At 43.3% G+C, this 18,725-nt stretch overlaps 2 protein-coding genes across 5 annotated transcripts in view; one reads left to right on the forward strand and one right to left on the reverse strand.

Annotated features, from left to right (window-relative positions):
• Window positions 1-16,764, forward strand: part of LOC120977496 (complement factor B-like) — a 103,639-nt gene extending 86,875 nt beyond the window's left edge. For both annotated transcript variants that reach the window (XM_040405476.1, XM_040405477.1), the window contains 6 exons: window positions 95-239; window positions 6,007-6,086; window positions 10,102-10,205; window positions 11,259-11,391; window positions 11,632-11,681; window positions 16,235-16,764. In XM_040405476.1, the coding sequence (XP_040261410.1) occupies window positions 95-239; window positions 6,007-6,086; window positions 10,102-10,205; window positions 11,259-11,391; window positions 11,632-11,681; window positions 16,235-16,387 (665 nt within the window). In that variant the 3' untranslated portion in view covers window positions 16,388-16,764. The remainder of the gene's footprint in view (window positions 1-94; window positions 240-6,006; window positions 6,087-10,101; window positions 10,206-11,258; window positions 11,392-11,631; window positions 11,682-16,234) is intronic.
• The window catches only part of LOC120977488 (zinc finger protein 260-like), a 244,578-nt gene that overhangs the window by 169,985 nt on the left and 55,868 nt on the right, over window positions 1-18,725 (reverse strand). The gene's annotated exons all lie outside the window — the stretch shown is intronic.

Consider the following 18,725-nt stretch of genomic DNA (forward strand, 5'->3'; position numbering starts at 1 on the left):
GTTCTGGCAGGAATTTGAGCAGAAGGGGGGCCATTTTAAAGTGTGAGGCGCACAGGACTGCGCATGTTACCCTATTTTCTTCCATTTATTGTAGGTAGGGGATACAAAGTGAAGAACCTTCACCGTCATGATAAGTACAACCCAGCTGGCAAGCAGGACCAGAAAGTGGAGAAATCCTTTGATTATGATTTGGCTCTCATTGAACTAAAAACGAAGATTGAATTTTCCTCAAATAGCAGGTAAAAGTCATGGAGAACCATGACTAACTTATAGGCTACAGGGACTGAGTGTGGAGGCATTGTGATTATGAGCACTGTGGCTGGATGTGCAGTGGCCAGGAGGAGTGATCGGAGGATGGGAGTAGTGATAATGGTTCCCCAGGGTCGTGCAGTGAGTGGAGGGCACACCCTTTCTTCCCTCGGGGCACTCTCTAAAGTTGAGGCTTCTGCCTGATGGTAGTTGGGGTGCCTGTTATATTGGTCTAGGCGCAAGGCAGGAGAGTAGGTAAAGTGGCCAGCAAATGGTGGAGTCATTTACAAGGACAGTTGATGCCAATCAGGGGCGTAACTATCAGGGAAGCAGGGGAAGCAGCTGCTTCGGGGCCCCGAGCTTAGAAGGGGCCCGGGAGCAGTAGCAGGGGTGTCAGCAGGGCAGGGTTGCATCTACTATGATGTAAACTTCTGGCCTCACAGTCAGCAGGCAGCGTATAGTGGAGGGCCGCACTGAAGATAACATTAGCTCTTGTCAGCAGCAGCTTATGCTGCTACCTTAAAAAATCTCCCTGGAGCTTCCTTAAGAACCCCCCCCCCCCCCCCCCCCCCCCCCCGGTTTGCTCCTCTTCACTTACTGTCATATTATGGCAGGGCAGTAGTGTTCTTTGCTCTGCTATCAGTGTCTAGTCGGGACAGAGTGAGGGGGGGGGGGGGGCTGCACTGCTCTCTGAGGAGGAGACACCCAGCCATGTGCTCGGGGGGTTAGAAACTCTTCTGGATCCTCCACAGCCTGGATCCTCCAAATCCATCTAGCCTGCATAAAAGGCAAGTGTATGTACAGTAGAGACCAAAAGTTTGGACACACCTTCTCATTCAAAGAGTTTTCTTTATTTTCATGACTATGAAGGCATCAAAACTATGACTTAACACATGTGGAATTATATACATAACAAACAAGTGTGAAACAACTGAAAATATGTCATATTCTAGGTTCTTCAAAGTAGCCACCTTTTGCTTTGATTACTGCTTTGCACACTCTTGGCGTTCTCTTGATGAGCTTCAAGAGGTAGTCCCCTGAAATGGTCTTCCAACAGTCTTGAAGGAGTTCCCAAAGATGCTTAGCACTTGTTGGCCCTTTTGCCTTCACTCTGCGGTCCAGCTCACCCCAAACCATCTCGATTGGGTTCAGGTCCGGTGACTGTGGAGGCCAGGTCATCTGGCGCAGCACCCCATCACTCTCCTTCATGGTCAAATAGCCCTTACTTTCAAAGTTTTCCCAATTTTTCGGCTGACTGACTGACCTTCATTTCTTAAAGTAATGATGGCCACTCGTTTTTCTTTACTTAGCTGCTTTTTTCTTGCCATAATACAAATTCGAACAGTCTATTCAGTAGGACTATCAGCTGTGTATCCACCTGACTTCTCCTCAACGCAACTGATGGTCCCAACCCCATTTATAAGGCAAGAAATCCCACTTATTAAACCTGACAGGGCACACCTGTGAAGTGAAGACCATTTCAGGGGACTACCTCTTGAAGCTCATCAAGAGAATGCCAAGAGTGTGCAAAGCAGTAATCAAAGCAAAAGGTGGCTACTTTGAAGAACCTAGAATATGACATATTTTCAGTTGTTTCACACTTGTTTGTTATGTATATAATTCCACATGTGTTAATTCATAGTTTTGATGCCTTCAGTGTGAATCTACAATTTTCATAGTCATGAAAATAAAGAAAGCTCTTTGAATGAGAAGGTGTGTCCAAACTTTTGGTCTGTACTGTATGTGAAAGGTGTGTGTGTGATTATCTATCTATATATCATATATCTATTATACTGTATATATATGTAACAGAACCTATCTCACCAGTGGAGGCATTTGGTGGAAATTTCAATGCATAAAATGCATATGTGAAATGAGAAACAGGCCTAAGACTATATAATGAATGTCTGTGTATATTTATACATTCAGCCCCATACTGAGGATGCATAGGGGAAATACACTGCCCAGTGGATGCTATTCCTGTACTTCCTTGAAATTGGTTATGCTATTTTATTCTGTGTATTCAAGTAAGCAAGAGTTCACATCTCCATTTCATTTTCGGTTCTTCTGATCCGTCAGAAGAACAGAAAAAAAGGATCCTGTAAACCAATGGATCCTGTTGCATCCGTTATGCACATTTGGCATCCGTTTGAGCCATTTCTACCTGAGATCCGTTTTTTTTTGACAGAAAGAAAACTCCTGTACGCAGTACTTTTTTCAGTCTGATAGAACAGATCTCAGAAATGGCTCAAACGGATGCCAAATGTGCATAACGGATGCAACAGGATCCATTTGTTTACAGGATCCTTTTTTTATTTTTTATTACAAGATACATCAAGTTTTTTTTTTTTTTTTTCGTTCTTCTGACACATCAGAAGAACGGAAAATTAAACGGAAATGTAAACTCCCCCTAATTATATTTATTGGCATTGTATAGTGTGTATAGCTGTAATATTGTGAAAGGCAGGAGCGTACCTATAGTGGAAGCAGGGGACGCAGCTACTGCGGGGCCTGAACTCAAAAGGGGCCCACCTGAGATGAGGACTAAATTGTAAAAGGGCCCCCACAATAGTATTATATACAGTGACATGATATGCAGTATATGTGTGGGAAACGGACGAAGTCGCAGCAGGGCCTGGTCTGAGTGAGTGATTTTGACTAGCTGGGGCCAATGAGGGGGGGGGGGCATTCAATAATTTGGTGTGGGGCCCAGTCAGTTTTAGTTACGCCACTGATGCCAATAAATAAGTCTCTCTCTTTACTAAAGTGCAGGTTGGGAGTAGTAGTACATCCGGCAATAATAAGGCACATAACACAGTGCAATCCTTCCCCAATAGCAATGTATGGACGGCAGCAATGTTTGAGGCTTTAGTACTCCTTCTCCATGTCTCTCTATCTCTTTCTAAAGTCTCTCAACAGAACCATAGACAAGCAATGAGGTTCTTGTTAAATGTTTTGGCAGTTCCTGGGCTGAGGGGCTTCAGATTTCAGATATGGTTGGCCAAATTATCTCTGAGTTTCAAAGGATGTTTCAGCAATGTTCCCTCTCACAGAGGCAAAGTTTCTAGGCCACAACCATGCACGATACGTTGCTGTCTGACTCCAATGCACGGCCTTCAGGATCCTAGATCTTCTGATTTATTCTCTCTGGAGCACTTTGATGGTAAAGTTGCTTCTTCAGCTGTAGAAGTCTCTGAGATGAGGATTCTCTGAACTTGGGCCTAGCTCTGAGGAGCATGCACATGTAGGTCCTCACTGTAGCACAGTTACAGAACAGACTGCACTGACTAACCAGGGGGTGGACCCAGTTCATCTCCTGGAAACCTAAGTCAGTGAGGCAAGGTTTTAACCATTAATGTCCAAAAAATGCTATTAGGTACACAAATATAACAGATCAGAACATGTAACTTAGAAAATAAAACATTATAGCAATGTTAAGGTGACCATCAGGCACTGTGGTTTGCACGATTATATGGGCAAGCTCTTTGCCTGGTTCTATGTGTGGCAGGTACTGTGTTGGGCACTTTAATAGGAGCTTGATTACGCTTACTGAATGAAAATACACTGCAGTACACTATACAGTGTACTGCAGTGTATTGTAGAGGCATCAAACCCACTGGATCTTCAAGAACCAAGTGAGCCTGGGTCAAAAAAGTGTTAAAGAAAAGTAAAAAAAAAAAAGTAAAAAAAAATCAAATTTCCGCAATTGATTAAAAATTTAAAAAATATAAAAGCACTAAACATGTTACTGATCTATAAAAGGATCACATTACTTCTCCCACACGGTGAACACCATAAAAAAATAAAAATAAGAAAACTATTATAGAATTGAAATTTTGCCCACCTCACTTCCCCAAAAAATTGTATTAAAAGGGATAAAAAAGTCATTTGTACCCCAAATTAGTACCAATCAAACAGTCACCTAATCCCGCAAAAAAAGAGCTCCTACATAAGACAATCGCCCAAAAAAAATAAAAAATATATGGCTTTCAGAAAATGTACACACATAAACATGTTTTTATTTTCTAAAATGCTTTTATTGTGTAAAACCATAATAAATCAGTAGACATGTTTGATATTGTCACGTCCGTAAAAACCTGCTCTATAAAAATATCACACAATAAAACCATCATCTCTTTCCGCAAAAAATGAGCTCCTACATAAGATAATCGCCCCAAAAAATAAAAAAAAATATGGCTTTCAGAAAATGGAGACACAAAAATATGTTTTTTTTTCAACAATGCCTTTATTGTGTAAAACCAAAATAAATAAACAAAAATAGACATATTAGGTATTGCTGCATCTGGAAAGACATGCTGTATAACAATATCACTCCCTAAGGTGAATGCTATAAAAAATAATAATAAAAGCTGTGCCAAAACAACCAATTTTTTGGTCTACTTGCCCCATAAAGTGTAATATTAAAAGATCAAAAAATCTTATGTACCCAAAATTGATACCAATAAAAATGTTAACTCTTCCCACAAAAAAATTTGCCTCTACACAAGACGATTGGCAGAAAAATAGAAAAAATGTCTTTCAGAAAATGGAGATACAGAAACATGATTTTTTTTTTTCAAAAATGCTTTATTATGTAAAACTGAAACAAACAAACAAAAAAGTAGACATGTTTGATATTGTCATGTCCGGAACAACCTGCTCTATAAAAATTTCACCTGATCTAACCTGTCAGGTTAACATTTTAAAAAACAAAAAATAAAAACTGTGCCTCGCAAAAAGTGTAATATAAAGCGATCAAAATTCACATGTACCCCAAAATGGTATCAAAACTGTCACCTCATCCCGTAGTTTCCAAAATGTGGGTCACTTTTTGATTGTTTCTACCGCAGGGTGCATGAGGGGGGCTAGAAATGAGGCATTGTGTCTAAAAAAGAGTCCAGCAAAACCTGCCCTCCAAAAACCATATGGCACTCCTTTCCTTCTGCGCCATGCCTTGTGCCCTTACAGCAATTTATGGCGACTTATAGGGTGTTTCTGTAAACTGCAGAATCAGGGTAATAGATTTAGAGTTTTCTTTGGCTGTTAACCCTTTATGTGTTAGAGGGAAAAAATTATTAAAATGGAAAATCTGCCAAAATTTAGAAAGTTCATCTCCATTTTCCTTTAATTCTTGTGGAACACCTAAAGGGTTAACAAAGTTTGTAAAATCAGTTTTGAATAACTTATGGGGTGTAGTTTCTAAATTGGGGTAATTTATGGGTGGTTTCTGTTATGTAAGCCCCACAAAGTCACTTCATAACTGAACTGGTTCTTAAAAAGTGAGTTTTGGAACTTTTTTTATTTTTATTTAAGAATTGCTTCTAAAATTCCAAATTTTCTCTAAATTTAGGATTTACATTTTTTTTTAATAAAGGTGATTTATATTGACTCGAATTTACCACTATCATGAAGTACATAGTGTCACAAGAAAACAATCTCAGAATGGCTTGGATAAGTAAAAGTGTTCCAAAGTTATTGCCACATAAAGTGACACATGTCAGATTTCCAAAATTTGGCGAACAATGGCAATGTCCTTAAAGGGTTAAGTAGCCATTTCCAATAATATTTATATGGCTTCATTTAGCCACTGGAGAGATGGAAACCCACTGTAGGCGTGCTGGAGAAAGTCTGTATTGAGCAGACAGTGCCATCTATAGGACTAGATAAGTCCTATAAATTTGATTTACAGCTTATTTGAATAGAGTGGAATTGAATATAATTATTTAGAAAGCAAATATATGCTTGCTTTTCCTGCAGACCCATTTGCCTTCCATGCACATCGGGGACATCCTGGGCTTTGAGGAAACTAGGGAAATCTGTAACATGCAGTGATCACGGTGAGTGTCAGAAGGAAGAATTTAACAGAATAGATGTGTGTGCTTCCAGCTATAGACATGGTTTCATGTTTAGGTCCAATATTCTGTTCTGATTAATTTTACAGTAAATTTGCAATGCCTTGAAAAAGTATTCGTACCCCTTGAACATTTCCAAATTTTATTCACGTTACGCCCACAAACTTAAAAGTATTTTATTTGGATTTTATGTGATAGACCAACACAAAGTAGCAAGTATGTGTGAAGTGAAAAATTAGAAAATTTGTAAAAAAAGAAAAATCTGAAAAGTGTGGCGTGCATTTGTATTCAGTCCCCTGTACTCTGATACCCCTAAACAGGGCCGGACTGGGGATAAAAACCAGCCCTGGAAAAAGTTGCATACCAGCCCCACAGTGTTGCGTCATTATTTACTTGTTTATAATATGAGAAAGCGTTCATTTTAAAACACGTGTGTAAACACGAATATGAACTTTGCCCCACGATAGCTCTTTTGTAGAACCCCCATAAAAACTTACAGTTACTTGGCTCGGCCCTTGGGGATCTCGGACGCCACTTCCACACTTTGGTCGGGGGCTCGGCGGAGCTGATGTTGTGTTTTATCCTAATGAGAAAGATTTCATATAAGGATTTGTAGAAGGGGCAGAGGGATAGCAGAGCAGAGAGAGGATGGTGCTGCTACTAGGGAGTCATACCATGGGGGAGTAATAAAGCCCACCATAGTGCCCCCCCCAGTAGTAATAATTCTCCTTATAATGTGCAAAACATACCCCTTTGTAATGCCCCTAATTGAGCTAATGTTCCCAAAATTTGCCAATATAAGATACCACTTCTCAGTGCCCCCGTAGATGACCCCCATAGTGCTCCTCCACCCCTTCTCCATAGTACCCACCATAATGTGTCCCAGTATAAAATGCCCCTATACAGCGCCCCCATATAAAATACCCCTTCTTTTTAGCCTCAGTAGATGCCCTTATAGTGCCCCCCAATAATCTAGCCAGAGCCCCCCATATCATGTGCCAGTAGCCAGAGTGCCCCCCCTATCATGTGCCAGTAGCCACCCCTTATGTGCCAGTAGCCCCCCCTTATTATGTGCCAGTAGCCCCCCCTAAATATGTGCCAGTAGCCCCCCCTTATTATGTACCAGTAGCCCCCCCTTATTATGTACCAGTAGCCACCCCTTATGTGGCAGTAGCCGCCCCTTATGTGCCAGTAGCCCCCCTTATGTGCCAGTAGCCCCCTTTATCATGTGCCAGTAGACCCCCTTATCATGTGCCAGTAGTCCCCCTTATCATGTGCCAGTAGCCCCCCTTATGTGCCAGTAGCCCCCCATCATGTGCCAGTAGTCCCCCTTATGTGCTAGTAGTCCCCCTTATGTGCCAGTAGTCCCCCTTATGTGCCAGTAGTCCCCCTTATTATGTACCAGTAGCCGCCCCTTATGTGCCAGTAGCCGCCCCTTATGTGCCAGTAGCCCCCCTTATGTGCCAGTAGCCCCCCTTATGTGCCAGTAGCCCCCTTTATCATGTGCCAATAGTCCCCCTTATCATGTGCCAGTAGTCCCCCTTATCATGTGCCAGTAGTCCCCCTTATCATGTGCCAGTAGCCCCCCTTATGTGCCAATAGCCCCCTTATGTGCCAGTAGCCCCCCCATCATGTGCCAGTAGCCCCCCTTATCATGATCCAGCCCAGTAGTCCCCCCTTATCATGTGCCAGCCCAGTAGTCCCCCCTTATCATGTGCCAGCCCAGTAGTCCCCCCTTATCATGTTCCAGCCCAGTAGTCCCCCCTTATCATGTGCCAGCCCAGTAGTCCCCCCTTATCATGTGCCAGCCCAGTAGTCCCCCCTTATCATGTTCCAGCCCAGTAGTCCCCCCTTATCATGTGCCAGCCCAGTAGTCCACCCTTATCATGTGCCAGCCCAGTAGTCCACCCTTATCATGTGCCAGCCCAGTAGTCCCCCCTTATCATGTGCCAGCCCAGTAGTCCCCCCTTATCATGTGCCAGCCCAGTAGTCCCCCCTTATCATGTGCCAGCCCAGTAGTCCCCCTTATCATGTGCCAGCCCAGTAGTCCCCCCTTATCATGTGCCAGCCCAGTATTGTACCTATATATAAAAAAATAAAACACTTATACTTACCTCCAGCGATGCAATGCGATGCAGGCCTCTTCTGGCCTGTGTCCCTCGCTATACGGCTCAGGCGGCGCGATGACGTCATCGCGCCGCCTGCATCGGCCTCTGATAGGCTGCCAGCACTAGGCCGGCAGCCTATCAGAGGAACAGGAGGGGACACACCTCTCCCTCCCCTCCCGCAGCACAGGCATCTGTATCGCCGTCCTGAGGCGATACAGATGACTATGGAGATGTGCGCTTCCACAATGGAAGCGCTCATCTCCTGCTCTGCCCTGCCGCCGGCCGCGGCCGCCCCCACTTGTCACCAGGGCCGCAGCCTTGCGGCACTCAGGCCTGCCGGCCTACCGGGAAATTTCCCGGTATCCGGGCAGGCCAGTCCGGCCCTGCCCCTAAATAAAATCCAGTGTCACCAATTCCCTTAGTAAATAGAGTCATCTAATTAGTAAATAGAGTCCACCTGTTTGTCATTTATTCTCAGTATAACTGTAGATGCTCTGTGAAGGCCTCAGAGGTTTGTTAGTGAACATTAGTGATCTAACAGAAAACCAAGGGACACACCAGACAGGTCAGGGATAAAGTTGTGGAGAAGTGTAAAGCAGGGTTAAGTTATAAAAAAATATCCCTAGCTCCGAACTTCTCACGGAGCACTGTTCAATCCATAATCCATAAATGGGGAGAATGGCACAACTGTAAAACTACCAAGACATGGCCACCAACCTAAACTGACAGCCCAAGCAAGGAGAGCACTAATTAGAAAAGCAGCCAAGAAGCCCATGGTCACTCTGGATGAGCTGCAGAGATTTACAGCTCAGGTGAGAGAATCTGTCCATAGGACAACTATTAGTGGTGTACTCCACAAATCTGGCCTTTGTGGAAGAGTAGTAAGAAGAAAGTCATTTTTGAAAGCAAGCCATAAGAAGTCCCATTTGTAGTTTGCCACAAGCCATGTAGGGCTCACAGCAAAGATATGGAAGAAGGTGCTCTGGTCAGATGAGACCAAAGTTTTTGGCCTAAATGCAAAACGCTATGTGTGGTGGAAAACTGACCCTGCACACCATCCTGAAGACATCATCCCCACAGTGAAACATGGTGATGGCAGCATCATGCTTCGGGGATGCTTTTCTTCAGCATGGACAGGAAAGCTGGTCAGAGTTGTTTGGAAGATGGATGGAGCTAAATACAGGTAGAGGCTGCAAAAGAGTTGACACTATTCACAGATGCTCTCCATCCATTCTGACTGAGTGCGAGCCACTGTATTTTGTAAAGAAAAGAAGGCAAAAATTTCAGCCTCTGGATGCTCAAAGCTGTTATAGTCATCCCCCAAAAGACTTCAACAATTTCAGCAAAAGGTGGTCCTACAAAGTATTGACTCAGGGGGGCTGAATACAAATGCACACCACACTTTCCAATGTTTTATTTGTTAAACATTTTAAAAACCATCTATCTTTTTCTTTTCACTTCACATATACTTACTACTTTGTGTTGGTCTATTGCATAAAATCCCCCAAAACTACATTTAAGTTTGTGGGTGTAACATGAAAAAAATGTGGAAAAGTTCAAGGGGTATGAATACCTTTTCAAGGCACTGTAAAGGAATCAGAGTTCATTTTTATGATACAAAGCGCCAACTAATTTGCTTCCCCTCACATAGCCAATTCTGGCTGTCTATAGCTACCACTAGGGGGAGCTGAATAAAGACAGATTTATTATTGAGTTCAATGGGAGTTCTATTAAAATGTCTTCAGTCAGCTCCCCCTAGTGGTGGGTGGCAGCAGACAAAATAACTAGGTCTACAGTCTAAAGTGCCATTGAGTAGAATGAAGACATAGTATTCTGAGCAATGAAAATGTAAAAAAAAAAAGTCTGAACCCATACATTTTTTTATTTTCTAGAAAAGGAAATCCTCTCATCTGAAGTGGTGAAGGCCATGTTTGTTGCAGAGGAAGTTAGGAATAAATTGGAAAGGAAGAATGTTTTGATAAAGCGAGGGAGTAAGGTAAGAAGAATGAGCAATGAACATGTTCACACCATATCTTTTACTGGATGCTTTGTGTGGATTACGCTCTCAAAAAAACATTCTATTGATTTCTATGCCGCTGATTAGAAGTATCAGCTCTTGGCTGGCATTCTGCACTGATCAGTCCGTGCATCTAAAACAGATCAACACACCTACGAAACATTTCTCATGCAGAATTTTCTTGAAATGAGCGTCGTATTTTTCAGCCTGTATATATCATCAAGTGAACATTTCCTTTAATTTTTATTTTTTTTATTATTATAAAAGGTGGAGATTCTCTTTAACCCTTTCCCGACCGTCCGTTGACTTTACGTGTCCGGCCGGTCATCTTCTATCTCTGCACAGCCTTTTTAAAATGCAGAAGCAGGAAGACGGCTGTCAGTGACAGCAGGGCTCCGCATAGAGGAGGCAGGGACTTTTTTCACAGACACAGCGTATACACAGTGCTGAGTGAGCATTCTGTATAGAGAACAGAAAACAGCAATGCCGCTTCTTCCTCTGCTCCCAGCGGTCATATGATTTGAGGGGCCCTGGAGTCTGCCAGAGCTGCTGGGTCTTAGTAGAACCAGATCAGCTCTCCAGTGAGGCTGTACAGTGAATTAAAACATAAAGACAAAAAACACCACCACATGCCATACCGCAGCTTCTAGGCCTCCCTCCCAGTGACCATAATCCATACAACCCATATATCAAAACAACTAATATATAAAGGTGACATAATAAAAAAAAAATTTGATTATAAAAATATGAAAAATAGACTATTTCCCCCTTTATTTTATATTTCCATTTTATAAAAAAAATAGACGAAAAATACTAAAAATGACATAAAAATAAAGCCCCATGTATAATATTTACATAACTGAATAGAAAAAAAGTTATGGCTTTCAAAGATGCATGTACTAAAAAAAATGAAAAATGTGCCCGGTCAGGAAGAAGTTAAAAGGCCCGGTCTTGAACTGGTTAAGGATTTAATTTGCTTTGTACAATAAACAGTTTCCTTTTTGCAATGGCAACTTCTCTTCTCCTCCACAGAGACAAGCCTGTCTAGATGATACCAAAAAAATAGATAAATTCAAGGATATTCCAGACATTAGAGACGTTGTGACTGACAATTTCTTATGTACGGGGGGAATGGAACCTCAGGTGGATCCACAAACCTGCAATGGTAAACATTCATAGTCTTTTGTTTCAGAACTTACTTTGGCTGTGTTCATGGCCACAACCCACCGGTAATTTAGTATTATGGTTACCAACTGCATCCCGCATCACCTCCCTACGGCATTAGGGGGAATGGGATTAAGGAACACCAGCTGGACCCCCTGAATTGAGAAATACTTGGTCATTATTGGAAAAGGCCTAGTACAACCACGAGACCAGCGTTAAATGTCTTTTTGTCTTATTTCAGGTGACTCTGGAGGTCCTGTTATTGTGCAATACAAGCAACGCTACATTCAGGTAAGTAACTTTAATATAGAAGCTCATTTCAGGTTTTAGGGCTGGGTTTGCTACATGTTGGGTCTATTGTCCACCATACTGTAATAGGATGTCATGATTTCAAATGGGAAAACCAAATGTTCGCTGCATGCCTAGAGGCAGCCTCTACGGTCTATGGAGAGGGAGGCATTGGCTCAAGTTGGAAACACCTTCTGTTCCACATGGCTCCCTCTCTTCACAGCAAACCATGGAAGGAACATCCATCCCCAGGCTCATGCTTCCCTCTACTCCACTAGGGGTGAGTGAAAAGATGCCATGTTCTCTTCTCATGGCATTGGGTGGGTGTAAACTAGAAACCAGTGAAAAGTCCTGTGAGAACCACTCCTAATTATGAACAATCTTGACCCAAATTTTACAGTTTTTATAAAGCACCTTAATAGATCAAATATAATAATATTATCCATCCCTCAAAAAATCACACAACTAAACTCCAGGTACAGCAATTGTAGTAAGAAAAGAGTCCACATTCTTTAAAGTACAGCGTCTCAAATAAAATACTATTTCACTCGACCAGTGTTCACATTGGAATAACAGGAGAGACATTCCACTTCACGGTTTCTTCTAGGCAGGGGTGTAGCTATAGGGGGTGCAGAGGTAGCAGTCGCTACTGGGCCCAGGAGCCTGAGGGGGCCCAAAGACCCTTGTGCCACATAAGAAGACACCGATATTATAGAAAGTGCATGCTGGTCAAGTTACACCTCGGCTGGTGGGAAGGGGTAAGGTCAAGGTGCCGAGGGGGCCCGAGCTGAATCCTTGCACCAGGGCCCATGAGCTTTTAGTGTAACCACTGTGTCAATGGGACAGATTTGACTTGGGGTTACGCCTAAGAGCCTTAACTTGCCCCCCTTCACTGGTTATTATCTTTTAAACCCTATACAAGGATCTGGACTTCGCTTAAGGGGAACAACCAGGCCGCTATCTCTTGGAGTAATCTCAGTTAGGTTGACAGCTGACCCATGGGGAAGTCAATAGAAAGTGATAATTGGGGACAAGCTCAGATCAGGGGAGGCAGAGTATCTGCAATCCAAAAAACTGTTAAAGGTCTGGGCAGGCAGTCCGTGGTCAGTACGGAAATCGGGCAGGGATCAGAACAGGCAGAGACGGGTGAAATCTGGAAAACAGGCAGAAGTTGGTACTCGTCTGACAAAGTATGACAGCACACCTAGCAGAACACTAGAGAACTAGGAACTTAATGCTCAGGCACCTTCCTACACTGGAAGATCCTGTAAGTACCCCAAGGTTGAAGACTAGTGTGTACTTGCCCTTTATGAGCTGGAGGAGAGCGGGCTGCCGCTGCCACAAGGAAAATTGGAATGGGATAATCAAGGGGATGATGTTTTAGTAGAGTCTTCACCCTTTGTTTAGATCAATATACATAAAAACATCACAAAAATCCAGATAAGGATTTTGAATTGTGGATACAGATCCTAATCGAAGAGAATGAAGATGACTTAAGCTTGCGAAGCATTAATGGAAGCAGAAGGTACCCCAGTGATTGATCTGGGTGAATAACCAGTCAACAGATGGTGAATGACGCCTGAGCCAGGGCATACCCTAAGTACTGGACTGCTGGTGTGAGGTAAGACCAGCAAGGAAATATTTTCAGAAAAGGGCATCCACTTGAATATGAACTGGACCCATATGGTAGACAACATGGCCCAGTAAAAATGGAGATCTATCAATAGGAATTAAATAAACAGGATTTTGAAGTAACAGCGGAGGAATTTGAAGTATGTTTACCAGTTAAAATCGATGAATCCAGGATCTTGTAAAGTCATAAAATGACCATTGGTCTTGTGTTTTTGAGTGGCAGCCACCAGAAATTTGCCATCATAGCATGTAGCAGTTAGGTATAAGATGATGTCCCAACGGTCACCTAGTCCCAGTAGTTTACTGACATCTTTGGACATACAAGACAGTTGCAACACTGGGGATGTTCTTTTCCACAATCCAGAAATATTCTGGGGGGTTAGCTCATTAGCTCATTGCTCCTTTCTTGTGGAGTTAGGACAAATCAACCCAATTGCATGGGCTCAAGTGTAGAATGTCGACAGATATATTCCCTTTCAAAATACCTTTCTCAGAAACGGAGGACCACTTTAGAAACAAGGAAAATTAAGTCATCAAGGGTCGTGGGAAAGTTGTGACCTGCCAACTCATCCTTGATGTATTTAGACAATCATTTAGAGAATATTGCTGACAAAGAAGAATCAAGCTGCAGCAGAAGTCCAGCTGGGTCCTTCAAAAATCCCAGCCTGCTTCATTTCTGCATCATTTACTGTCAGGGTCCATTCACACGTCCGCATGAATGGGTCCGCATCCGTTCCGCAATTTTTCTGAACCAGTACGGACCCATTTATTTTCAATGGGGCCGGAAAAGATGCGGACAGCACACTATGTGCTGTTCGCATCCACACTTCTGTTCCGCACTTCCGCAAAAAAATAGAACATGTCCTATTCTTGTCCGCAATTGCGGAAAAGAATAGGCATTTTCTATGAAAGTGCCGTCCATGTGCGTTCTGTGTTTTGCGGATCTGCAATTTGCGGACGTGTGACTGTAGCCTCAGCGTGACTTTTGCAATCTTAATGTTACAAGGCCACAAGTCATTGCATAGTCCTAGCCTAAAAATGGTCTGTGAGTGTGCCAGTCCAGAGCTGGAATGGAAAAAGGATAGAGATTAGAGAGTTGCTGTTGCAGCAAGCCCCTGAGGAGCTGGAGCAGAAAATAGCAGTAGTTTTGGCTCGGGCTGTTACAGTCAATCATGGCGGCTTTCATACTGTTGCTCCCTAGGACCCATGCAGTGGAACGAGGGCACACCCTGGCTTTGGGGCTCCTGCCTGATAATAGCTGGAGTGCCTGTGATGTTGAGTGTTTGTAGGGGGTGCAAGACAAGGTCCGTAGAGTACAATAGCCAGAATATGGTGCAGGAGTCAGTAACAAGGCCATTTGTAGCAGAACAATCATCTCTGTTTACTTTAGTGTAAAATAGGAGTTTTTTCCAATTATAGCTAAAAACACTGCTCCAATTGTAGACGGTGCAATTCTTCCCCGACAACAATGTACAGATTTACGCATGGATGGGAGTTATGGCCTTCTTGCGTCTCTATCTTTCTCAAGTTTCTTCCTGCAGAATCTATGGTGGGCAATTGTACTCTTGTAATGGTGGCAGTAATGTTCACTTAGGGATACAGGGTTTTAGAGTTACAGCTGGCCAGGTTGTGTCCAGGTGCACAGAGCGCCTTAACGATGTACTTCAAGGCAGTAAAGTATTAACAGCTTTATTAGCAGCTTACTTTACTACTCCATTGCTCAGCCATGCAGACTCTAGGTTTTCGACTTTTTCTTTTTTTTTTCTATCTCTCTGTATCTCAACGTAAAGGTCTCTTTCTTGGTAAGTCACGCAGAGATGGCATAACACAACTGCTCACTTCCTCTGAAAACTCTGAACTAATTTACAGTTAGGGATAGGACCAGCCCACACCTACCATTCTACAAGGACTGAGCCAGGATTGTTAACCCTGGCTGTGCCATCCATCCATGGTTATGCTGGGTGCAAAACAAAGTATAACATTACATTACGCAGCCGTTGTTTTGGTCCGCATCCGAGCCGCAGTAAGGCTACATGCACACGACCGTTCCTTTTTTGCGGTCCGCAAACCGCGGATCCGCAAAACACGGATGGCGTCTGTGTGCGTTTCGCATTCACTTCAATGGGACCGCAAAAGATGCGGACAGCACTCCGTGTGATGTCCACATCCGTTGCTCCGTTCCGTGCCCCCGTAAAAAAAAAATAACCTGTCCTATTCTTGTCCGCGCTTTGCGGACAAGAATAGGCAGTTATATTAAAGGCTGTCCGTGCTGTTCCGCAAATTGCAGAACGCAGACGGACGCCATCCGTGTTTTACGGATCTGCGGTTTGCGGATCACAAAAACTGAACGGTCATGCGCATGTAGCCTTACTCTGGGGTTCTGCAGGGCTAAATCCTCTGTGTTCTGCAAAACAATGGGCATCTTGTGTAGAAGGGTAGTCAGGATTCCACAAAAAGAAGTGACGTTTTGGCAGTAAGGACCTGTGGAGACAATATCTGAACTAGGTTACTGGTGCACACCAGGGAATAGTATCTCAGAGACCCATGGCGGCAGAGTAAGGTGAAATGATAGACGGCTGTGTCATCATCATGAATGTCATCTAATGGAGAGGCCGGCTTACAAACTAGCAACTTTTTGGCCCCATTGCAAAATCTGTAACAGGGCCCCTACTTACCATGCTGAATATGTAATACTAGTGTCCTCTAATGTAGCAGAGGAGCCTTTGGGGAGGCATCAGGGACCAGCCATAACTGTTACCACTGCACCCTCTGTAGAAGTGATCCTGGCTGTCTTCATACGCACATTGAAAGGTCTAACATTTAGTAACCCATATTACACTATCCTCTCTTTGAGCTTTTGTTAGTTTTTGTAAGGTTTAGGTGTTTTCTATTTGCACTGACTTCATTTCTTCTTTACCGTTTAGGTGGGTGTTATTAGCTGGAGGACGATCAACAGCTGTAAGGGACCCAAAAGAAATAAAGGTCCGGTGCCGGCTCTGTCTCGGGACTTCCATACTGACCTGTTCCACATGATGGATTGGATAAAGGAAAAGGCGTATGAGTTGGACTTCTTGTAATAAAGCTTCCAGGCGATGGCGCCGTGCTTCAGAGAGCTTTTGGAAATGTTACGAGCAATCATCTGCACAAATACAATAAATGTACTACTGAAATTATATGAAATTACCTCTGACCCTATTGACCCTCTGACTTCCTAATGACATGTAAGATTTATGCTCGTGTATAATAAGTAGTGCAGTCAGTAGGTGGCGATGTTGCCTGCTTCTGATACAAGAGCTATAATCTGATTGGCTCCTGTCGGTAACACCCCCGCTTATTCTCTGAACTAATGTTTATCAGAGAGGCCCTATATTACCTGTTTTTTTATTAATATAATTTTTTCCCCCAGTTTTTTACTTGAGAGAGGATCATTTCTGACAATCAATAAATAAATAAATAAAACTTCAGTTTTTCCTGGAAGATGTATTTTAATCACCAATTAGAGATGAGCGAATCGAAGATGACGAATTGGACGTCGATCCGAATTTCAGGAAAAATTTGATTTGCAGCGAATCCAAATTTTCTCACGCTTCGTGGTAACGAATCACATTTTTCCCTAAAATGGCTGCTGCACATGTTAGGACTTGGAGCAAGGAACTCTGGGAATGAGGGATCACCCACAATGCCATGGATGCAGCCAATCAGCAGCCAGCCAGCCCTGTGATGTCACAGCCCTATAAATAGCCAGTGTACTTAGTGCAGGAAGAGACGTCAGCAGGCGCTAGGGACAGTGCTAGGAAAGACTTTAAAACTTTTATTTTGCTGTATAGAAATTCAGGGAAAGGATAGGGAGGAATCATTCCACAGTATTGAAGCAGAACAGGGTTCAGTAGGGGAGGTTACAGCCTGGGTAATAGGAACACTCCTAAGGCCCCTTTCACACGGGCGAGTTTTCCGCGGGGGTGCAATGCGTGAGTTGAACGCATTGCACCCGCACTGAATCCCGACCCATTCATTTCTATGGGGCTGTGCACATGAGCGGTGATTTTCACGCATCACTTGTGCGTTGCGTGAAAATCGCAGCATGCTCTATATTGTGCGTTTTTCACGCAACGCAGGCCCCATAGAAGTGAATGGGGCTGCGTGAAAATCGCAAACCTCCGCAAGCAAGTGCGGATGCGGTGCGATTTTCACGCACGGTTGCTAGGAGACGATCGGGATGGGGACCCGATCTTTATTATTTTCCCTTATAACATGGTTATAAGGGAAAATAATAGCATTCTGAATACAGAATGCATAGTACACTTGTTCGCGCAGCCGGCATCTCTTCTGTCTTGTTCTGTGAGGAATAGGACCTTTGATGACGTCACTACGTTCATCACATGGCCCGTCACATGATCCATCACCATGGTAAAAGATCATGTGATGGACCATGTGATGAGCGCAGTGACGTCACCACAGGTCCTTTACCCAGGTCCTGAAGAAAGAAGACAGAAGAGAAGCCGGGCTGCGCGAACAAGTGGATTAAGGTGAGTTAATTTTTTTTTTTAACCCCTCCAGCCCTATTGTACTATGCATTCTGTATTCAGAATGCTATTATTTTCCCTTATAACCATGTTATAAGGGAAAATAATACAATCTACAGAACACCTAACCCAAACTTCTGTGAAGAAGTTCGGGTTTGGGTACCAAACATGCCGATTTTTCTCACGCGCGTGCAAAATGCATTACAATGTTTTGCACTCATGCGGAAAAATCGTGCATGTTCCCGCAACGCACCCGCATCTTTTCCCGCAACGCCCGTGTGAAACCAGCCTAATACACCTTGCTGCACTGACTGCTGATCCAGATTGCCATTATACAGCTCTGTAATTCCAGCAAACCGTTTTATGTTATTGGGGCGTTACAGCCATTAACAGGGTTTATTACAAGGAAATATTTCTATGTCTTATTTGTCCTTATATGTTCTAAAGCATTTCTGGGCTTGTATTAGTGGGGAAAAAAAGGGCCTATTAGCCTTTGTGTGGTGAAGTGAGAAAATTATATCCCTTTTTGGCGTGTATTAGTGGCAAAAAAATATATATTATTTGCCGTTCAGCGGTGCAGTTATATGTTCTAAAGCCTTCTTTGGTGTGTATTAGTGGGAAAAAAGGGCTTATTAGCGGTTGAGTGGTGAAGTGAGAAAATTACAGACTTTTTTGGGGTGTTTTAATTTCCTTTTTATTTACTTATTTGATCTAACAGTATGTCAGACAGAGAAGTGCCAAGCCATGCACAGGGGAATGGCAGAGGCCAAAATGTTTCTGGCGCAGGCACAGGTCGCAGCAGAGTAAGGGGTCATGGCAGCAGGAGTCGCAGCGAGAGGCCTGAGCTCCCGGTGTCATCTAGTGGTTGTGTCTTGACCAGCAATTCAGCGGT

The sequence above is a fragment of the Bufo bufo genome, chromosome 8, assembly GCF_905171765.1.
Source record: "Bufo bufo chromosome 8, aBufBuf1.1, whole genome shotgun sequence".
NCBI classification, from domain to species: domain Eukaryota; kingdom Metazoa; phylum Chordata; class Amphibia; order Anura; family Bufonidae; genus Bufo; species Bufo bufo.